Below are 16,315 nucleotides of genomic sequence, written 5' to 3'. Positions count from 1 at the left end.
GTCAATATGGCGCTCTGCGCACGCGCTGCTCGGTACTACGATTTCAAATAACATTTCTCAGTTCTACGCAGAACGTACTTGCCGTCCCGTTGCATAAACCAAGCCGTAACGAGCCGAGCCAAAATTACTATGACGAGCAGACGGCAAGTAAACTGACGCCGACTATACTTAAGCTCTCTTTGCTTTCAGGTTAACTGTGTGTCACTTGTGATGTACACGTACCCGCAGCTTGGATGTTGCTTCCAATGTAACTTTTTAGATCCCTTTCAGTTTGTTTGCTTGTACATTTAACTACGTAAAGTAGCTATAAAAACTTAGCGTCTAGCTGATTCCTAAGTACATAATATTTACTGTAAAGTTTAACACATTACAGTGCATTTGGTGCTGTGGTAATCCGAACACACTTTAAGGACCAGAAATACAACCTCCCAGACAGTAATAAACCACAAATAAATAAATAAACAGACCGAACCAGAGTTACGGCTGGAACGCCTGCTTCGTGTTCCAGGGGTTCTGGGTCCGATTTTCGTATCGGAGGGAGGCTATCTATTTTCGTGATTTTCCCTGTCTCTCCAGGTAAATTGCGAAGAAGTCCAGTCTATAAGAAACACAATGAGGTCATGGGTTCGAATACGACGTGAGGCTACAATGTCTGTTCGCGCCTTCTTGTGTTCGCGAGTGCAGCTGTTACATTTCACTTCGTTCGGACGTCAGGACGATAAGATGGCAACACGGCCGTTAAACCATATTGTTTCGTAATAAAAGTTGAGGAGATGGAATGTAATTTTAATACTGTAAACGTTATTATTATTATTTAGTGTTCTGTCTGACGACAGGTCCATATGAACAGGATCCTTCCCTCCTTTTCTCGGACTGGGACCTGTTCATATACGTTCTTGGCAGATGATCCAGAAGTGGTTTGCCATTGCCTTCTTCTGTGTGTGAATGGAGTAATTGTTGGGATGCCACGGAGGAAAACTCCGTGTTGCCTAGACCACGGCCTTGCCCAACACAAGTTATAAATTCGGGCACCGCCGGGAATCGAACCCGAGACCCCAGGATTACAAAGCCAGCGTTCTAACCGCTAGACCACCGTGGCTTCTGGTTAATGTGAACGTATAGCTTCTTAACTCCGGGCATAAATAAAACTAGCGATCAGCTTCACACACCGACCGTTTTAACACTAGGAAATGAGCCCTCTGTACCCATTAGACAAAGCCCAGACATTGAACTGACTGGGCTGACCTGGCTACTAAGTTTCCAAAAAATTTCCTAAGCATAACAACATGCAACGAGGAAATCATTAAACATAATAAAGTATGAGTTAGTTAACGTAACATAATTACGAAGGCAACGAATGTTGAAAACTGGAGTTGAGAATTTCGCGCCTCCTTCGCTACAAACTTCCAGGTTTACACCTGGCCCACCACGCAACTCCGCGCATAAATCCATTACATAAACACTAAAACTCCGCGCTATAATAACATAGGAATTGTTATAGGTGACTAATTTATGCAGATTGCATCTCGATCGCAGTCCCACCGGATTTACAATACAAAAGTTACTTAAAACGCAAATATAGGCCACACAAGAAACACGCATTGACACGCCCGATTCCCCTTCTCTACCCTGAAACCAAACGCTGGGGTGGGGGTGGGGGTGGGGGGGGGAAGACGAAACGTGCGGAGTTTTATAAAACCCTGGACAAATGTCTCTTATTGTACCACGAACCTGCAACGTTGTGCTGATGGTGATTGTAGGTGAGGGGTACACAGTGCAGGGCCCGGGCGGACCAACGTCGGTGTCGGGTCTCTTCGTCGTCATCACTACCTCGTTCCACGTCCTCGCCCAAGTAGTGAACCTTCTCGTATCGGTCGAGATGCCTGCAAACACAACAACAGAAATAAGGGCGCTCTCGTCTTTAATGAGACTACCAGTAGTAATGTCAGTGGTACTCAGCATTTTTTGTTCGCGTACCCCCAGATATAATTTCTCTTCAACTTTGTACCCCCAAAGTTGTTGGTGTATAATTCAAGTTATACATAGTATATAATCTACATCTAAAATAAATTAAATAAATTACATTACTGATTATTCAGTGTTTATCATAAAGTAATATATATATTTTTTAAATTTCACGTACCCCCTAGGATGTCTTCGCGTACCCCCGGGGGTACGCGTACACCAGGTTGAATACCACTGGTAATGTCACGAACAAAAGTAGGTCGGATCAGACTTGAGGTTCTCATGTCCGTAAAAACGTCGATGTCGGTCTTCCAGATAGACACGAAGTGCGGACATAGAAGACACACAGACGTTTCAAGAGGAACATTGTCTCTTCAGCCCTGACGACGGAGACAGCATGTTCCTCCGAAATGACATCGACCCACAACTCCACATGTCATTACAGCACACATAAATCTAATAATTAAGAAAGCTTGTTTCACCTCGCGCAGCAAAACCCTGCAAATTCCGTTGCCTACAACGGATATTACTGTAATCGGGGCGAATCTGCGCGTCTCAGAACCGTTACAAGTAACTGGCAAGGGAACCAGAGGGGAGGGGGGGGGGGTAGCATATAAGGAGGCACATACTGTCAACACAATAAACATTATTATATCCGGTGAATAGTAAAAAGTATGCAGCTCCTCATTATGCAAGTTCTTCCACGCCCCAGACGCTTCACACCCTTTCTATCAGTAATTATGTTTCCGATGTGTGTACAAGATTCACTCACGGACGGACGGACTCATTACAATTCATACACACGCTGAGAAAAAACTCCTGCACCTGACGGTGGTTTATTTAAAATAGGTGGAGTCCCGCATCTTGTGAGCCGTCGATCAAACGCATATTCCCCGACCTGTATATTGTTACATATGTGTCCTCCACAGACCTCATGCGGGTAGGTTTCTAGCTTTATACCAGGCGGGTCCACAGCTGGTGATGACACCCACAGAAACCAGAAAGCCTACCGCGTTCCTTCCATATCCATTACATAACACGACTGAAATTTCATTTATTGCTCACGGACAGCAACAGAAATTGAAGACGGGTTGTTTATTTGAAAAATGAGGTGCTCATCAGAATATTTCTTGTACACGGCTCATATACACGAACAAACATTGTCGGCAAACAGTTGACAAACACGTTTCGTCACGGAGATTTCAGGTTCTCATGGCGGCGAGTACAAAGTCTGTTGCATCGTGTGCTCTGCTAGAATTTTGCCTCCCATCGCCCTGATGATAGACAGCACGCACCTCTAAAACGTCGGTAAACAAGGCGCAATAACCCTGACGACAGCCATCTTCGACATCACTGCCATTTCTACTGCTCTCAAAACAACAACAGATGCTTACAAGCCAAGAACCCTTAGTTCCTACAAACGCAAAGAGACAGGTAAACTATTAATTCCACCGAAGCGATTCCGTGGCGACGAGGACGGCTGGCACAACATCCTGTCGGCGAGCAGGGCAGCAAATACTTTCGCCGTCCCTGACCTAGCTCAGGCCGAATCAGTGCTCCAAAGAGCGACGACCATTACCAAACCGCTCCGTCCCGCGGTCGAGACTTCACTGAGACTATGGCACGGACGGGCTGTGCCGCGTAGGCAAGCAGTCGACACGCCGGCCGTGATCACGAGGCACCCCCCCCCCTGCCCCGACAAACCAATACTTACCTTCATATCGCACAGTCGTATCATGGACCCTTACAACATTCTTGCAGCCTCATACAGAAATCCACATACTAGCTCGCTGCTCCTCTGTTACAAAAATAATAAACGAAATCCTTACGCACACCACAGTTTCCGAAAGGCCTCCATTGCATCCAACATGTCCACATTCTCTATCCAAAAATCTCCCCTCGATGTCTCTCGAATCCTGGTCTGGAAGCCAGGTACAACGAAAATGCAATATTAATCTTCGCCCCTCCCCCAAATCGCACCTCAACTTCAAGATATTTTAAAAACATCGCCGTGATAATAACATTTTATTATTATTATTACTTTAGTGTGAAACATATCTCTTATACGCCTCCACATTTTGTGAATCATCACGCAGATTCCTGTGTTTGCTACGTAGTGCCGTTAAGTCTGGTAAATGTTCACCGACGTCTGAGGGGCGCTTGCTGCCTCCACCATCAGGACAACGATCCATGAGCCAAAACTTTAAGTATTTCGCATCCTTGATTTAATCGTCCTGATATTCATTACGGAATTTTCCCCACCCGCCTGTCACTTCGTCCTTATTAGCCCCAAATATTCTCGTGAGCACTGTTTTCAAACACCCCGAATCTGCGTTCTTCCATCATACGAGGCTCGTCCACAAAGTAAGTTTCCCTGGGGCCGTTTACAGAAACAAAACACAATGCCATGGAAATATTTATTGCAACAGATACAGCAAGTGTCCAGCTATTTTTCAACATATTCGCCACCGGAATTGAGACATTTGTCATACCGTGGGACCAACTTTTGAATACCTGTGTCGTAGAAGTCTGCCGCCTGGGATTGGAACCACTGTGTGACAACCATCTCCGCCTCTCTGTCATTCTCAAAACGCTGACGCTGACCGGACAGGAATTTCTTGAGGTGTAGGAAAAGATGGAAATCACTGGGAGCGAGGTCCGGGCTGTAGGGTGAATGATTAAACACCTCCCAGCTGAACTCCTGCAGGAGACTTGCTGTCCGTCGAGCCGTGTGCGGCCTAGCGTTATCACTGACCGCACTTCACAGTCGGCGGGAGCTGGAATAAGAACCTCCATCTTCAACAGCTGCAACGATGCTAATGTGAGAACGCGGGAAGTACCGTTAGTGCATGCGCCATGCTACGTCATTGCTCTATCACGTACGCACAGTCGCTTCGCGCAATATAAGGTTTGCTAGCTGTGGGACGAGTGGGAAACTTACTTTGTGGACGCGCCTCGTACAACGGGCATAATCCATTCGGGTACCTCCAAGGCCGATGATCTTTTTAAACGAATATTCAGACGTACAGACCACACGTTTATGACCTTTAAAGTTCAGGCAAAACTTTCCACTCGCCCAGAAGACAAACAAAAGACAAGTGCGACCTTGCTTCGGCCTAATAAAAGCAAAGATTAACCAATCTTTTCGTCGCGGTCCACGGTGTGCACCCAGCTTCATACCTATGGTGAGGGGGTACCGGGTTCAAATCTCGGTCTTGAAACTGCCTCTCCCGAAACCTTTCGTCCCTCCGGGCAAATGCAAAGACATTGCATTAAATTAGGCCACGACGGTTTCATACACCCTTTCCAATTCATTATTCATCCTACCACTCAAAGCTGGTTTACAGTATTGAGTTATTGACAGCGAAGTTAATTGAACAGCAAGCAAATAATTTTCATACAATTTCCCTTCCACATAAAGTGGCCTGGAACTGCGCGATCCAACAGACATCACGTTTATATTCCAAATGCGTTCTTCACGATCTTATTTACTGGCTTCGAATTTATTTCAATGCAGATACACAAGTATCACTTCACCACATACATCAACTAAAGAGTAAACATGAAGGCTACTTCCTTTTACTTCGTTAAACATTAGCCACATCAAACACAATTTACGTATATAACTGAGTGTTATGTCTCGTCATGAGCAGAGAGGAGCTTTTCAAAATTCTGTCAACGACCAGGGTAGATTCCGAAAAGAAATTTAAAACTCGAACCTGGTTTTGCAATTTCAGGCACGAAAGGGCAAGGTCCCCATACTTCGTTCACTTCGTGCGCCCTGAGCCCCCCCCCCCCCCCCCGAAAGCTGGGCTAGCCAATTTATTAACCCACTGCTCCAAATACGACATTTTACAGGTAAAACGTCTGATAAGCTTTCGGAAGATCGCTGGATTCGATAAAAATGAGTGACCAAGTTCTTGTCTCTGGTGATTTGCATGTGTAAACACCACCACTCATCACTTTTCAAATGTCTGACTGTGAAGGCGTTCAATGATCCTTTCGGAAAGTGACAAAACATATAATTTAATGCCAGGCAACGATTTAACGTTGATTCGTCCACAAACGTTATGCGTGGCTATTAGCAATCATGATGAAGGCAGTAAGCTCCTTCGAAACGCCTGTCAATATCTAACCAGACTACAAGGCGCAACATTTCAGAAGGAAATCACCTTTATAATCACCACATCACTCGACGCTATGCAGAATTACAAGCAGCGTCGTTGAATAAATATCTCTTGCAATAGCAATTTATTTTAATCGTTTCCTCTACATGTGATTGCCCTCTTATTAACAACCGCGTGCAGTCACAATCTCGTCCTTCAACCCTGAAGATTAAGTGATTCCATGTTCCTCCAAAACTTGGTCCACACTGCGTCACAGCCCCGAAGACTGACATCGACATTTCCACCGCTGTTAGGACCTCAATCTCAGTGTCCTTTCGTCTTCCTTCGTGCTGAAGACCAACAGCACGTCCTCAATTATCTTCGTCGTCTTCAAGTTCCCGATACAAGGACGTTCGTTCTTTCTTACATCATCTCACCCCGAGAAGGGAGACGTCTGCACAAAACAGCCGAACGCAGCGGCCCGCAAGCGACTACAGAACGAAAGCGACCTAAACGGAGCCGAAGCCATGCGGTGCTCATAGGGCGCGCTCCTTCCTCCACTACCAGCTCACCATATGACTGTGAATGGACGAGCAGGAGCGTAAGAGGTGGGGAGGAAGAGGGGTGTCCGCGCACATTTCATTCACAAAGTTCCGTCGTGCCGCCGCGGCGCGAGGCCCCGAGGTTGCCGTCACTTCCACCTCCTCCTCCTCCTCCTCGTCGATCCCTGCCATCCAAGTGGGTCAATGTGAAACGGAAGAGAGTCTGAGTCACACACGCCACCACCAGTACGGGAGTCCGCAGGTCTTTCAGATAACCGAGCCTGCCAGCGCCTCGCCCAAGGTAATCGCCACCAAACCAGATATTTTACAGAGGCCATGCCAGCAGGAGCACTCGCTGCTAACCTAGCGGCCAGGACACTGTTACTGATACAGCCATCGGGATATTTTCTTTCTTTTTCACAAATCCACCCAGCCTCCTTTTCAACGACCACGATGACCTTTCCCGTGGAAGTCTTTCCGCTACGACCTCTGTGTCTCCCCGTGGCATAACAGGACTCAGGTTCATCATCGACCTTTCCATCTCCGTCGACATAGAAGTAACTTCTGGGAAGGGTTCCTTCATCCAAAAGCAGACGTCACAAATCAGCAAAAGTTACAAATTTCAGTCTCTTGCAAATTATTAACTAGGGGTGAGTACACCCTACCGCTGTGTTAAGCAGAAGATGACGCAGATTCGCGAAGTTACATTTAGGACGAAGAGCTGATCTGGAAGTCACATGTAATGTACGACTTACAAGAGCGAGTCCGTAGACCCCAAAAGTATTAGCAGAAAAAAAAAGGACACCACAGAATTTATACACCACATTCAACGTGGAATAACAAATTGTCCTTGAACTTGTTCAAAAATACTCGCAATTCGTTCTTCCATCGGCACATGAGATCACAGAACATCCACCAATTCGTAACAGCTCAGTAGCTTCCTGCATATTCAAGGCATCGATATAACAAAAATGTTTCGCTATTCGTAAAATATGCTGCTTACATGTAACAACAAACACTTTATTTTCAGCCTTGCAATCTAAATACCTCTACCTATCCATAGTTCGCACACCTCTTGCCTTCAAAATAACGTGGAAGCCCTAAGCCATACCAGTTCAATCACTACAGTGACTAGATTACGAGCTGGACGACGTGGGTTCGATTCCTGGCAAATCCAAGGCCCACCCAGGCTCCCATACAAGGGCACTGAGGTTGTTTTCTGAGGCTAAAGTCGTCTGGACGTCAAACTAACCACTTACCTCCACCTAGTTAAGCCAAGGTACATCTCCACTACTCACACAACTGCAAGGCGTGGTGCTTACTTAAGCACCGGACACAATTTCCCTAGCATCGTCCTTACTTCGGGTAGAACAAGTACAGGGTGATGCTGAAGACGAAAGATGTCACTGGCCGGATTCGAACCTTCGTCCCTATACGTGAACGTCCTAAGTATCAGGCAGAAACGACCTCAGAAATGTCAGTAAATATTTTCAGACTACACGGAGCGACATCCCATTAGACTCTCTGTCATCTTCAAGTGCTTTAGCGGACATGTAAAAGCGAGTTTTCTTTGATACGCTAATCTCGCTTTGTGTATATTACACTTTTCTTCTTCAACTTTTACAGACAAGGCCCTGGGTCTGTTCCTTGTCGCAATGAACTCCTTAAACTTTTTATTAATTATTTAGTGTTCTGTCTGACGACAGGTCCATATGAACAGGATCCTTCCATCCTTTTCTCGGACTGGGACCTGTTCATATACGTTCTTGGCAGATGATCCAGAAGTGGTTTGCCATTGCCTTCTTCTGTGTGTGAATGGAGTAATTGTTGGGATGCCACGGAGAAACCGGGGAAGCCCCCGGAGGAAAACTCCGTGTTGCCTAGACCACGGCCTTGCCCAACACAAGCTATAAATCGAACCCGAGACCCCAGGATTACAAGGCCAGCGTTCTAACCGCTAGACCACTATTTTCTACACGAGCTACATGACTCCTTGGAAGTGATCGGCCCATCGAGAGACGTCTACCTACACACGATTACACACAAGAGAAAATCTCGGGTGCGATGCAGAGATGGCATCTTGCCCTTCGTTGTTACTACCACTGCAATTATGAGAAACAGTCTGCAGAATTCCAGAAGCGCTAATGGTTCTGGATCAATAATGACACCACATCGACTCTGAGACGCACTGAGCATCCTAACACTAAACTGATCATTCACGTCCATCTGGTTCTAGGTTAAGACTTCTAACTTCCTTCTCACATTCAGTCCACGGGACACAGTAAGAATCTCACAATCTTTTACAAGTTCTTCCAATGGCTAAGAATTGATGGAACTAAATCTCCACTCCTCCATACGTCCTCGTGGCATGATACTTCTTAATCAGGCGGTGGAATAATATTACATTTTAACAGTGAAGTCACGTAGCGTCGAATGAGGTCAGATTACAATTTCGTGGAGCGCACAGGAAGTGATAGGTTTCGCCTGAAAACACAGGAAATTAACGGAAACCTTCAGCCAGGATAGTCCATAATCTGGTCGAGGTTGGTTACACACACACACACACCCGGTGCCTCATAAATACGTAACCGCTGGGATTTGAGGAACTCACGGAGGTAAAACATAGATTGCGTTCTTTTAGGTTGTGACACCGCGTGATCTTGTAGGTGGTTACCGAAACGTCGGTAATCTCCTACGAGCACACGGTGTCACAAAACAAGGGCACTATTGACATCCGTCAGAGGCGTTAATACTGTGGTACCACGGTCAGCGTGGTTACTACGGACCATGGACGTTTCGTCACACGGCACATCATGTCTTGATACAAGAAATCACCATGAATGACATAAAGTCTTCGAGGAACAAGGCGCTCTTCCTGTCAGCTGCAGGAACCAACAAACAATTTCCTGGGAACCCGACAGCGTATCCCACAAGAACGCTAATATAAACCTTTCCTGACAGATAATCCACTTTTCAAATCGTACTTCCTTACCATCAATTTTAATATTATACAATAGTTAACCTTGTTGGAATGCGTGTTTAATGTGGCGGATGATTCACAAAATACACATCAAGGTCAATCAGCGCAAACAGGTTCTGGTTACACTGAACGTCCCAACGGAGGAGAATTTTATTTTGGCCGCGGTTATGAGCGAGTGTAAGCCACAACTAACTGGCTAACAGTGCATTTTATATGATCTGTTCTGCTGTGTTCCAGTGTATGGAGTACCACTGAACCACGAAAGACAGGAGACATTATTCTTGTCAGTGTTAGCCGGGCCAACGCGGTTAACACGAATCATTCTCCGTCATGTCACAAGCACAGCTTCGGCGTAATTTGCATTCATTGCCCCACGAACATTATTAATGAAGTTACGTCATGCTTTAATTTATCTGATGCTGACCTGAGGTAGATCTGCTTAAGCCCCACTCCGCAGTTGGCGCATTGTTTGGGCAGGGAGAAGTGTTCCACCAGCGACTCCCACTCATTCCGACTGTTCACCTGAAACAAACAAAAAAACAAATTCATTTCATGATCTGAGGATTTCACAGCGGCGAGTATGAAGATTCCTGTCTTACGTGTCGTTGCGCCGTGTGGTCTGGTAGATGTTCACCAACGTTTCGGAGGTCCACCGGGTCTGGAAGAGGTGCGAACATTACCAGAACAGCAACACGGTGCAATATCAGAATCACCCAAATCGCAACACATGCGGGCACGTGCAGGCAACAAGACGCAGCATCCATTATCAGCGACAAGGAGGGGAGAGAGAGAGAGAGAGAGGAGAATGCCTCCTTCTACTAGTAACCTTCCCCTACACGTCCGATTGCTTGCGGCATCTCCCTTAACACCTCGGAGAGATCGAAACCTGCACGGACGTGACCCTGACCTTGGAAGCACAAGGCCAGTGCTCGTCAGGACCGGATTGGATTTTTCGGAAAACTCAGTGGAGGCCCAGTTTTATAAAAGTCGGTGTCAAACGATTTCTGATAAATCCGACCGCGAAATGAACGGCCAACCTCCTTCCTCGACAGCAACGTCGGGATCATTTCACTGGCGCCTCCAGCACGTATCTGATGCTCACGAAATTTCTACCAAATTCGTTCATTTCTTGATTCAACAATTTTTTTTTCCAAATACGATTACGAACTGCTGGCTGAAAGGACATGAAAGTGAGAGGTCGTGGTCTACTTTAAGTTACAATCCCAGCGTCTGCCAGCAGAGACTGCCGTAAAGTTCAAAATCTCACACGAAGTTTAAGTTCTGATGCCGCGGCGAAGTTACCGATGACGGTCATTAGGTTGTGACGTCGTGTGGATCTGCAGGTGGACACCGACGTTTTAGGGTTGAACATCGATTCACGCCCTTATGTGACGGTGCTAAGCACAATCACAGCTTTGTTTACCCTTACCAGTCGCCAAGCTGCCTAGTCTTAAGGGCACTGCAGAGTCCCAAATCTCCAGACGGAATTTGGCACCTGCAGGTAATAATTTCCCAAGACCTTGAATGTTAGCGAGGATGACTTGCGCAATTATTATAAGTGTCATTTTCGTACAGGCCATCCCGAAACAAACGACCTATTGAAAGCGCGATCTACAAGAGAGATAAAAAGCCATCCCTCTTATCAGAACTGTCTGCAGCTGTTACAAAGCTACTGTACTGGCATTCTCCTAAGCAATAAATTACTGTTCTTCGTGAAAGCCAGTCTATTGGAAAGGGGGGGGGGACATTTCTCAACAAGGATACGTATTCAAATGATGGTTACAGTGAACAGGTTTGTCAATACTGCAGCGCACGCCTTGTCACTTCGGTATATTCTAGAGAGAGAACGTGTTTTGGAAGACAGCGACTGTGGGTTAACAATTCTGTCCTTACATTTACTGGACAATTATTTTCCATTTTCACCTTCAATGCTAGTTCACCACACTTCAGATTTAGAAACATTGCAACTAATTTAATCCCACTAACATTCTAACTTTCACCTCCATTTAAAATTAAAGAAACTGCCTGTCTTGTTACAAATGTCATCCCTTACTCCTTTGATACGTCTCAAAATAATTCACTTTAATGTTTGCAATACATTTTACCACCTTTTAAGATGTGGGTTCAACATTCATCCTTATTTACCTAATAACGGGCCGCGCAAATATAAATTAAGCAATTTATTGAAACTTAATAACAATTTATTGAAATGCTACCAACCACCCGCAAAATGAATCACATATCACTTACTACTTGTACAAAGGGTTGAAAAGGAAACCTTGGTTTACAACATAAAGAGCTTAATACGTCATCAGGTAGTTAAACAAATCTAAAACTTCTTGACGATGGTGAAGAGTCAATTGAATAAAATTTTTGGATATTATCCATCGTCTAGTAAATATAAAACGTAAAACGACGTTTCGGAGATGGGGCTCTATCTCAGTCTTCAGGTTCCTACTCAGTTGGGCCCACTATTTCCGGACAAAGTAAAAAAGTGAAAGTCCCGGAATAAAAAGGCATTACCACACCATCCATCCGTGGGACGTAAAAGAATAGTATGAGGAAATAAAAATTCATGAACACGATAAAGCCAAGAAACAAAAGCTCACAGAAGGTGGGAATAAATACACATGAATATCAGCTCGAAACTCGATGCCCAACTTGGATTTCTTCAGAGATTACAGGTATCCAAATAGGAGATAAAGGTAGTTAAACGTAGAACATGTTTAAAGCAATTATTCTGCGGGTCTAATTTCAAATTGCACGGCAGGAGTATCAAATAAGAAATACATCTATCCAGAAAACATGACAACGGCAGCGAATTATAAGGGGGCAAAGCACGACTTTTAACCAAACGAACGCCGCTAGAACCTCTTCGTGAAAGAGAGAGAGAGAGAAAAACGCTCCTTGTCAGCAGCTGTACACAGAGGAGGCCTGACCAGAATAGTGAGTGAGTGATGACAACACCGAATTTATTCCTGAACAGAAGACGGTGTTCGAGCCGCAAGCAATTTCCCAGTCTTCCTTCACCTGACAAGTCCATTATCTATCCGACTGCTTGCAGATCAGTTGACCTTAACAGCACTTTTAAACACCAACAAAATCTTTTTATCCTGTAACAATTACATAAATCAGCGTCAAACGTAAATCCGACGAACTGAGGGCAAATTCGAAACAGATCACTCTCAAATACAAGTCACGACGCGTTCACGATAAAAAAACAACCTAACTTGTTCATAAATGCCTTTCAGGCCTAGACAACGCTCCAATAGGAGATTTGCGGACGTAGAAAGTCTACTCAGCCCCACCCACCTGGCTTCACCGCGCCAAAGAAACGCTTGCAAAATATTAAAGAAACAAACACAATGAAGTGAAATCACAGCTTACTTTCACTCGAATTCCTTGCATAATTATCATTTCAATTTCAAGTCGTATTTTACACCCCCGACGAAACGCGTCTGGGCCACAAGAGATTCGGGCGGCAGAATGGTACATGCAACAGGTAACACTCAGCAACGGGATGCAATTAATCAAAACGCTTAAAAACAATCGATTATCTAACAAGAACAACATCCCGTTGACTCCTCACAACTCGCCTGATTTCCACGCCGGCCTCGTCACAGAGGCACTTACCGAGATGTTCTGCCGTCGTAAAACTGCTTGGAGCAGCATTACAACGTGATGACTCAGCCGCCGAACATCTTCCTTCCAAACGATTCGCCATGTACCAGAAGTTCATTTCATGCACAGTCTAACCCCGTTACAGCGCCACGCATTGTCTACATTGGCGTCAAAACTGGGCTGGCGGTAAATTGAAATCATTCTCTTTTCCTCATAATATCTACATGGCGCGGATTTAAGAGTTATACCACAAAAGGGAGATATCGTTGACAATATTTTGCTGGCTTTCACCGGGGCATAGCCTCTCTTCCTTCACCAACGCTTAATTAAATCTGCCCTCTTTTCCAGGTCAGGCAAACCAACAGATTGTGGTTACACAGCAATACCCAGCTGCTACTGGCGATTGCATTCAGAGTAAAATGAGTTTGCGTCTCTTACTGAATGATCTGTAATTTTTGCGACATATTTCTTGGAACGTTACCTGTTAGTACTGCAAAGATATACCAAAGAAAGCATACATATTTGGTAACGTGGCCAACAAGCAGAGAGATTATAATATTTAAAACGATCTTTGAGAAACTGACTGCAATAATTTGGATAGACTAACAGGTCGTAGTCTTCAAGGGTTCCTTAGAAACCGAGGAACACGTGTTCGTAAAGCTGATTCTTCTGGTTCAGTTCCCGGAACATGCAATTCGATTATTACAACAGCCATGTTTTAAGTCAACATGGCAGATGCCGTGTTGCGAAACTCTCTTAAAAAACGAGTAAGAAATTCAAACTTGTAATTCTACAAAGTTATATAATCACAATTGTTTATTCACGTATTGGACGTTTAACCGGAAACAGGAAAACCACCGACATAAACCTAACTTAACTGGCAAGACTTGAAGCATGACGTTCCAGCTTCACAAACTGAAAAATGGATTTCGTTTAAGTGTCTCCGCCACTGACTTCCCCTTACACTCCAGCCAGCGACGTTAAAACCGTTCGACAAGACCGAAAAGAATCTTGCGGGTACTTTTATGACTCCGAGAAGAGGATATCACATCACGACATCAAGGCTGGATCAAAGGAAACGGAAAACTAGCCTTTTAAAATCTAATTACAGGCTGGTGAGGCATTGGTGTGGTTCCTATAAAGCTCATCACAAAGAACTTCAAGGTGGCTTAAACCTACACGTGGCTCTCGAATGGGCTGAACGATAAGTTGCCTGAAGAATTTTGATGGAGATAACTTTAACAAAGCAGCAACGTACAAAATCGAAAACGCGGAAAGACGATAATCCTACGAATTTTAACAAGCAACTGGATAGTTAAACGTGTGAAACTGATTTTACTCAGGATGTTATCCGATCACACACGAGTCCCCAGCAGAGTTTATAATGTAAAATAAAAAAAAATAGAGGGATTTCTTGTTTTACTAGTAATGTTAGCGGTGTTCAATATTACGTCGCGAAAATAAAGGCGAGATTTCAGGTTCTCATGGCGAGTATGAAGACGACGTCTGGGATATTGGTAGAAACCGATCATCAAAGTGATTCTGTGGACGCAAACAGAGAAGACGTCATCAGTCTTATCTTCGACACTAACAAATGAAATTAAAAACTGCCACTGGAAATCGACATTAGACGTAGCTGGGAGAACTTAGGTCCAGTGGACTCACCTTAATCCATTCACCATTTTGACATATCACTTTAAGAATACCCTTCTGAATATTGTCTTCACTTCTGAGCCCGAGTTATCCAAGCGCTATCTTAGGTTCAGATTTTATAATTAAAATACTAGGAATTGTTCTAATTAAAACATTTCTTCTCCCCTCATCCATGTTGTCGGGGTCATTTTACTTTGAATTTCGCAGCTGCAGCTGATGTCAACTCCCCTCGGCAAGAAAACTTTCAAGACCTCTCTAGTACAGTCAAAAGGTAGCCTGCGAACAATTCTAGAAGGGAATACCCCTCTCACAACAAACTCTTGATCCCTTCAAGACGACAACATAAAACTCGTTTCTGTCCTCCAGGTACTTCGGTCCAATGATCAACAAAAGCAGGACTTGGTGCTCTCTCCTCTGCCTCACAAGAGAGAGAAAGACAGAGAACAACCACACCACGTCTCCGCACAACACCAACCACTTCGTGCTTGCGTAATTATGCACGTCCTGATAGCACGGAAATCCATTAATTTGTTTTCAAAGACGTCCGTCCGGCCTCTGCACTGGTAGGTGCATAGCCGGAGACGAAGCCAGCCATCGTCTACCAAGTCGGCTTCATAACTCGCAGTGAAGAGGACGTGGATATGTGATCTGACGGAACAGAACACTGCCAAGCGAGCCAGAATTCAAAACGAGGCTACGAGAAACTGCATACTTCACATTGGATGACAAACAAAGTTTCACACCAGTACAGAAATTAATTACATCTTATTATTTACAATATGAGGTCACAGGTCAAATTTTGTTAACGTTTATAACACTGAACGCACAAAGAAAATATCAATCCATTTAAATCGTATCTTGAAGCCAAAATGAAACACAAGTTCTATTTTTGAGTTATTTCAGCCGAGAATAGATTGCTGCATAACAGTTCAACCGGAAAAATAAAATATTGAACGCTCGATATGACGCAAAAGCATGCAAGAACGATTTAGACAGCGACTTTATGTTAGGTTACAACTACTGTGCATGGACTGTGGACAAACAGATGCCAATTCTCGTTTGGAAGTACGACGGGCCATTTGAATGCGAACACATCAATCAAGACCAGCCAGATTTCCAAACAAACCTACTTTATTTAACGTGTAAAGGTTTTATAGACCGACATATACAGAGACTTATATTATATGACAACGCTGAAGATGCTATGTACTTCAACCGAAGGGCAGAGGTAAGTGAACAATCCCACAGAATGCCAGTCTCGTGCGTTACCACCGAGCTAATCCTCTCGGTCGAGACGTTCAGTACATGAAATATCGATTAGAACTTGTAAGAGCACGGAGTTACAATGCAGTGATATGGAATAAAATCGGATTTCCCCAACAACTTTTGGTCTGTATCTCCGATATCAATTTCATTAACATCGGTTACGCACCGTAGTTTAGCTTTTA

General features: G+C 44.5%; 1 protein-coding gene across 8 annotated transcripts in view; it reads right to left on the bottom strand.

Annotated features, from left to right (window-relative positions):
* The window catches only part of Bap170 (Brahma associated protein 170kD), an 81,074-nt gene that overhangs the window by 38,664 nt on the left and 26,095 nt on the right, over nucleotides 1-16,315 (bottom strand). For all 8 annotated transcript variants that reach the window (XM_022069767.2, XM_022069769.2, XM_087347653.1 and 5 more), the window contains exons 3-4: nucleotides 10,018-10,115; nucleotides 1,732-1,883 (exon numbers count right to left, since the gene is read on the bottom strand). In XM_022069767.2, coding sequence (XP_021925459.1) covers nucleotides 1,732-1,883; nucleotides 10,018-10,115 — 250 coding nt within the window. The remainder of the gene's footprint in view (nucleotides 1-1,731; nucleotides 1,884-10,017; nucleotides 10,116-16,315) is intronic.

The sequence above is a fragment of the Zootermopsis nevadensis genome, unplaced genomic scaffold, assembly GCF_977971745.1.
Source record: "Zootermopsis nevadensis isolate Lab colony 2312 unplaced genomic scaffold, Znev_1.0 Znev_ptg000012l, whole genome shotgun sequence".
In the NCBI taxonomy this organism is placed as follows: Eukaryota; Metazoa; Arthropoda; class Insecta; order Blattodea; family Termopsidae; genus Zootermopsis; species Zootermopsis nevadensis.
This window is presented reverse-complemented; position numbering and strand designations above follow the sequence as displayed.